Source organism: Amblyomma mixtum, chromosome 8 (assembly GCF_055824585.1).
Source record: "Amblyomma mixtum isolate Tamu chromosome 8, ASM5582458v1, whole genome shotgun sequence".
In the NCBI taxonomy this organism is placed as follows: domain Eukaryota; kingdom Metazoa; phylum Arthropoda; class Arachnida; order Ixodida; family Ixodidae; genus Amblyomma; species Amblyomma mixtum.
The window spans coordinates 20904098-20911108 of record NC_143019.1 but is presented as its reverse complement, the minus strand read 5'-3'; the positions used below and the strand labels follow the sequence as shown (position 1 = coordinate 20911108).

General features: G+C 48.2%; 1 protein-coding gene across 1 annotated transcript; it reads right to left on the bottom strand.

Moving 5' to 3' along the window:
- Window positions 1-367: 367 nt before the first annotated feature.
- Rpn12 (regulatory particle non-ATPase 12) lies at window positions 368-6637 on the bottom strand. The gene is made up of 6 exons (XM_089556791.1): window positions 6521-6637; window positions 6125-6197; window positions 5509-5611; window positions 2890-2983; window positions 1927-2025; window positions 368-755 (listed from the first exon to the last, which is right to left on the bottom strand). Exons 1-6 carry the CDS (start codon window positions 6635-6637, stop codon window positions 438-440), a joined length of 804 nt encoding a protein of 267 aa, XP_089412917.1. The 3' UTR covers window positions 368-437.
- Between the last annotated feature and the right edge of the window lie 374 nt (window positions 6638-7011).

Sequence of the window (7011 nt, the reverse complement as noted above, 5' to 3'; positions counted from 1 at the left end):
ACAATGCAACGAGGTGGAGCCAAATAGCAACCGTACAGTGAAGCCGGCCAAACCAGGAATGCAGCAGTGGTGAAGTTTCCTTGCAATGCACAGTGTAGTTCACGGCTGATTACGAGAGACTTCAGCTTCGTATAAACCAAGTTTCACGTTAAGCCACTGCGTCGCTAAGCGGCACCAAGCACAAGAGTTTTATGGAAGCCGAGTTGGGAATTTCATGGAACAAGGTCCTAGGCGGAACTGCCATTTAAGAGAGTATACCTTAACGAGGCTTTACTGTACATTAAAAGCTTGCCCAACATAGCGCACTATTGCTGCAATGAGAGCAAACTGCTCTGATGAGCCAAATTCAAGAGACGAGAAACGTAAATTATAGGCTGATGTTTTATACAAGCAAAAAAAAAAAAAAGTTGACACAGACTGCAAGGCGGTGCTTCTGGCTAGACAATCATCTCGAGTTCCCGAGCGTAGCCTATTGCCTGGATGGCCAGGTCTTCTGTGGAGATGACGTCCTCCGTGTGCTTCACCTCGGTGCCGAACTGGTACACGTTGTTTGTGGCTGACCACCCGCGCTTGCTGGCATAGACGTCGGTCAGCTGGGGCGAGTCGAGGAAGAGCATGCGGGTAACCTCGGGGCTCGAGATGCGCTCGTACGCCTTCTCGATGCATCGCGCAATTTCGTCCCGCACTGTGTCCAGCAGGATGTCCATGAAGAAGCTGTAGTTGGGTGCCGGCACGTTCCCTTTGGACTGGAAGACCTGCGTGCCAAAATCACGAAACTCCTATGCTTCATTTCACTCTCAGCCTGACGCAGTGAATGCGCATGCTAAAGCATGCAATTCTGCAGCCTATCACACCTACTTCTTCGCCATGCAGGTGCAGCTGACAGTTGTAGCCGACCATAGCATACCGTATAAACGCGTGTAAGGGCTGCACCCAATTTTCCCTAAGGAAATGTTAAAAAAAAAAATCCGTGTAAGGGCCGCACCCGAACTTTCCATGACCTAGGTGGGAATAGCCTTCTAAATGCACGCACCGTGGACTCCACGATTGGCTCCAGCTGCGAGCAACGGTGCGCTTGATTGCGGAGGCCATGCACACGCACAAGAGCTTCCAAGTGCCGTCCATGGATGGCGCCAGAGGTTGTAGCCATCATCATCATCAACTTTTCCTCCACCACGACCTTCTGTTATCCTCATCAGCATCAGTATCGCCAGCTCCAGCCTTTTGTTGCTTTTGTGGCCTGTTCGCCGTAGTTGTAGTGATTGTGGCTTCCGTGTGCTGCCGCCGAGCGTAGCAGTTTTAGCACGATGGGCAAGCACCTTAAAAGCTGGGAGTTAGCTCTCGAAAACGGCAAGCATGCGGCGAGCAGGAAGTTCAACGTGGCCGAGGATTGCGTCCGATGAGGGTGCAACTAAAAGCTGCAGAAAGCACGCTTTCCGAGGCAAGCCGTTCGAGTTTCCCGAACTAGAAGAGCTGCTCTGCTATGTGATGGAAGCGCGGAACAACAGCTATACGTTAACAGCGGATATGCTGTGCGGCTTCTTTTGGGATGAGTGCGCACCAGAGCACAGCACCAGCTCAGAGTTCAAATACTCTGAGAGTAACGATTGAACGCAGCATAAATGCCGCTCATTGCCTGATCGGCGTCTTTTTACTTAAAAAAAAAATTTTTTTTTGCACATCGCGTGTATGGGCCGCCCGCACCCCAAAAAATTGGCCCTAGAATCTGGAAAAAAAGTGCGGCCCTTACACGCGTTTATACGGTACATTCGCACTCACTCAGCCACTCACTTTAATCGGCCCAATATTGGAAATGGATGGCTTCACTCTAGGACCAGCCTTTGCAATACATTTCCCATACTGGGCCGATCACCTGTGGGTGAGCCCAAAGACAAAGGACGAAGTCCGGTCCTCTGCCTGTCGCACCTTGTTGTAGCTGCCTTCCATGAGGAACTGCTCGAGGGAGACCGGGTGCGTGATGTAGACGTTGCTCTGGATCTCCTTGGCTGGCAAGAGCTCCAGCTCCTGCAAGCAGAGTGCAGGGCAGCAGAGTTAACGGGCAATTCCGAGGCCAGAACAGAATAGCGTCTGTAAGGGATCGGTAGTGCGTGCGGGGTCATTGGGACCGCTAATCCTTTCTCAGCTCCCCACTGCGGCCATCTTCAATGGACCTCCCCGGCGGGAGGGGGCGGCAAGGTGCACTCGAAGCGAAGAATCACATTTCTTGGAACGATGCGTGCGCGCCAAAGCGCCGGGCCGGGCGGGTGTCCATCGCCCCGCGGTGCCGATTCGCGCCGGCTAGGCAAAAGAGCGCTGACAGCTATGGGGCTGAAGAGCTGCCACACGACGAAAATGGGCGCCAAAAAATGGGTTCTGGGCTAAGGTCAGGTGCTATGCATCTTCGGCTATGCCGAGTAGGGGCCTCCCCTAGTGTTAGCCAGTTCCACCTTTTGTTGTTTTGTCTTTTTGCTGCTTTAATGTCTCTAGTGCCTAAACTTGTGTGCAATGTAAATCTCTGTACATAAACTTTCAAGTATTCCCTGTATCCCTGCACCTCAACTCATCACAAGACCGTCTCTGGCGGGGCACCCCTTGTGCGAGGAAGGAAGAGAACCCGAACTTTACTGCGTCAGCAGGGTATTTATTCACTTTCTAAACACCACAGCAAGCACAAAGGCAAAGCACCAGCAAAGACCGGCAACATTGGCACAAGCCAACAAAGGACGAAAGGAACAAGAGAGGAGAGGAAGCGTAAGACAACCCTAATGCGTTGCTCTTTGCACATTTCACTTCAGCTGTGCACATTTTTCACTTGTTTGTGGGTTGTGGGAATAGTCTGGCATGTATCGGTCATCAGCAAATTGGTGCCTCAACTGTGACAATGCTCACCGTGTGGAATTCGGCAACCCTGTTCTGGGCGAGAAGGCAGAGCAGGTTGAGACCAAGCAGCTGGTACTTGTACGCTGACTCAGGCAGGTCATTTCTGCGGGCAGTACAAATCACATCAACACTCGGGCACAGAGACGCGATTTAAGAGAAGCCCATGCAATGCAATGCTTGCCAGTACAGCGCTTGGTAACAAGGCATTCGGCACCAGCTGAGTCCCGCCACTCTGTCCCTAAGGACGGTCGAGGTGTAAAGAGTGAATATTGGAGTCAAAGCAGTAGATATTCGGACACTGCTGATTTACCAAAAATGCCTGACAGAAACACCTGTCCACGACACAGACACCCGCGCCACTCTTATAAGAAGACATGCGTGATGTTAACAATTTTGATTAATTTTACTAGCAAGCTGTACCTCCCAATGCTGTAGCTGGTCTGCTCGGCAACAAAATGCTCTACTACCGTGGTTTTTGATAATGCTAGCGGTAACCATATAAGCTTACTCGGAAAGCCAGTGCCAGCAGCTTCGGATGTGAGCATTTATTTATTATTTTATTTATGTACATACTGCATTTGTATAGGAGAATATCGGTGCGTAAAGACGCATTTTTGTGCTTGGTGCCAGTCCCAAATTATTTTCGCTCACAAACCACCGAGGGGCAAGGAGAAGGCAACAGTGTATGTTCAATATTGCTGACGTAACAGTTTCAGCTTGTGTTGTCACTAATGGTGGTTAACACTTAGCAGCAAAGGAACTGGTCCATTAGCAAACATTACTAAAGCAAGACCAGCGTAAAGACCGCAGTGCAGCTGAGAGCTCGTGATGGTGGCTACTAGTTCTGATTTTAAGGAGCAATTGCAGCTTCCTCCCTTCACCTTTTGAGCATAATGCTCAAAACAACATGAAATGCCTGGGTGAGTTTAAGAAAGTACAAAACTGTGTAGCAGAAATTTAGGATTAAGTTTATCACATATTTATGAGCCATTTCAGGAAATCAATACCACAGTTCATTTCACTTAGTATTTAGAGGAGCAGAAGGTATCAGAATAGCTTTAGTCATGTGAACAGTTGCACAGTTGGCATGGAAGAAGCAGCTATAACTCGGCGGGAACAAGCCGCAAAGTATGCAGGCAAAAGCGCCAGTGCCAGGTGCACATCCTATGAGGATACTTGACCTGTGGCACCAGCTGACTGGGAATGGAGGTGTTGAGAAGGGATTCCACCATTGCTTATTTGTTTGTGCAAACAAATTAACAAAGTTATTGCGGCAACATACATGTACATCCACAATCACACTCTGCCTAAGGGTTCATTGCCCTGGGAGCTTTTGTGACAGATTTGGTACCTTGCGTAATAACACTAATCTGGAACGTATTCCACATAGCAGCATTATGCAATAATAACAGAGTTTCATAAGATGCAAGAAAAGAGCTACGCATGCCGTGTGTCTATAATGAGTCTACTTTGAAACCACTACAGCCACAGTTCTCTAATGCATACATTCCATTTACCCGAACTGCAGCTCTCTCATCTTCGAGGTTAGCACGGTGGCCATAACATACACTACCAAGCGGTGTACATGAACAGAGAAGCACAAGGGCTCACTCCTCCGTGGCAGTGTTTCGCAGCTGTACTCAATCAGTTTCACCTTAAGTATGTGCTATTTGCAATACAATTGCTTTTAAGCGCTCACGTACTACCACAGCAGCTTTCCACACCTGTTTGGAAGAGTCTAAAAAAACCCATCTTTGACCCTGAAGGATAATCAGTTAGAACTGACAGTAGGCTCGCAGCCAGAGCTGAGAGCAAATACTTACTTTTTAAAAACATCGCTGCAAAGACGAACAGAAGTGAGCAAGAAGAAAAATTAGAAGATGGTTTGGTTTGGTTTGGTTTATGGGGTTTAAAGTCCCAAAGCGACTAAGGCTATGAGAGACGCCGTAGTGGAGGGCTCCGGAAATTTCGACCACCCGGGGTTCTTTAACGTGCACTGATATCGCACTGTACACGGGCCTCTAGAATTTCTCCTCCAAAGAAATTCAACCGCCGCGGGAAAAATGAGAAGAAAAAACGTCCCGCAAGCATGGTAACTCTGCATCCTACCCCTGTACAGTTTTGCAATGGTTGTAATAGACCAGACTTGACTGCAGCATCGTTAGTTCTTGTGACTGCCACTAGGGCCACTTTTCTCCACTGGCCAGCATGGGAAGCTGCTAAACTGATTAAGTTCTAGTAATGTTGGTCAAGACTGTTTTTCACATGGATCTCTGAGGCTAGCCTACTCCGCAATTCATTTTCGAGTTATCGCAGTCTTTCTTTCTCGATCTTGACCTCCAAGTTTGAACAGAGTGGCAGGAAATAAAAAAGAATCCATCTTTAAATCCAATTTTCGCAGTTATAAGTGTGTCTTTTTCTGCCAGACAAACATAGGCATAGCCAGAAAAAGCCATAGAACAAATTTTTACTGACCACAAATATTAGATGAACTCATCATGAGCGTCCCTTTAAAGAAATGCTATAAAACTAGCATGACACAAGCACTGGCACTGCTGCCAGACTACTTCCTTGAAGCAGGCAGCAGGCGTCATTCACAACTGTTGTCAGGCCAAGAAGAGAGCTTACTGGTAATCGAGGTAGTAGCACTTCAGCTGGGCCATATAGCGCTCGAAAGACGGGATGTCTCTCGTGACGATACTCCACTGGGCGCCAATTTCAAGGATGTCCCCTGAAACATGGCGAGAAGGCGATTGTGCTTACATCTCAATCACGTATCCACTTTAGAGACAGTCAGTGAAAGGTGAAAGGCACAGCATTTAGGTTAACCTCAGAAACCTAGCAACCTAATCCTGATCAACGCTGCCAAATAAAGGGTGCAAACATCACCTCATTCACAGGAGATGCAGAAGCAATGACTTGCAGTATGTTGTGTTTGGTTTTATGGTCCATACACGACCAAGGCTATCAAGCGCCAAAGACTAGGTTGGAAATATGTATTTTCTCTTTAAAATACAAAAAGGTTTTCAATGTCCTAAAGCATGCTCTAGCACGAGTCACAGATGTAGTCCGTGACTAAATATTTCTGGAACATAACCAGCCACAGACAGCTGTGGTAAATCAAACGGAGGCTCAGGTATATGGATGATCTAAAAGAAAAAAGTAATGAATCCTAAATGTAACAACGAAAGTTCAACAAGGTCGAGACATCAGCCCACCGAAACTGAAACCCAACAGAACTCACGTGCCAAGAGGAGCTCCTTCTTCGAGACGTGTGTGTTTGAGGTGGGCAGGAACGGTAGCTGCGTCAGTGTCACCTGAACAAAAACGCAATGAGCAGATGTCCCCGCGTCAGCGATACAACAAATCGGCCCCGGTGTGCAGCTCATTCAAAAACGCCGGTGCGTCGATGATGACAACAGCAGTTCCAACTTCGGACTAAACGCCTGCTACTCAGACGATGCTTCGCCTAAAACTAACTGCCCCTTGAAATACGACATCACAACACTCCTACTGAACAGGGATTCCACCAAAGACATGACATTGCATTTTCCCGGTGCCGAAGCACATAGGCTTAATTTCTTAAGTTTGTGGCTTCTCACAGAAGTACACGATCAGCAGCGACAAACTACTCTCTCACCTTTAACTTGACCAACAGGTCGCCGCATTTCTTGACATCGGGCGTCTTCTTGTTCCACTCCTGTGTGAGGAGCTGGTAACTCGCGACCAGTTCATCCACCAGCGCCATGTTAGCCATGGGTGCGTTCCAATTCTCCCGAGTAGACGTCTACTTAGACGTCTTGCCGGACAGCCGCCATTTTGAGACACGTTCCATTTCTCACAAAGCCGTCTAAGAAGACTGCTTCGCCGAAGTCAACATCGATGCAGGCTAACTTCCTGTCTAAAGATGGCGGAGCATTTGGTGCAGTCAGAGCTGAGCATGGATGGAGCTGAGTGAACCGTGCTCTTGGCGGGCACTGGAAGCCCGGAGACGCACCATCTTTCAAGTGTCAGTCATTCCGTTAAGTTGATTTTTATAGGAACTGGCGGCAAATAAAGCCGCCTTTGTGTACCTACGATTATATTTGTGAATCGCGCGAGAGGAAATCGTGCGGGTGAGAACGTCTGCTA

Coding starts and splice junctions, on each gene's coding strand:
- Rpn12 (XM_089556791.1), bottom strand. CDS start 6,637: ATGGCTAACATGGCGCTGGTGGATGAACTGGTCGCGAGTTACCAGCTC. Junction 6,198..6,520: donor ACCTGTTGGTCAAGTTAAAG/GTGAGAGAGTAG, acceptor GTTTTTGTTCAG/GTGACACTGACGCAGCTACC. Junction 756..1,926: donor TGGAAGGCAGCTACAACAAG/GTGCGACAGGCA, acceptor TTTGGCACGCAG/GTCTTCCAGTCCAAAGGGAA.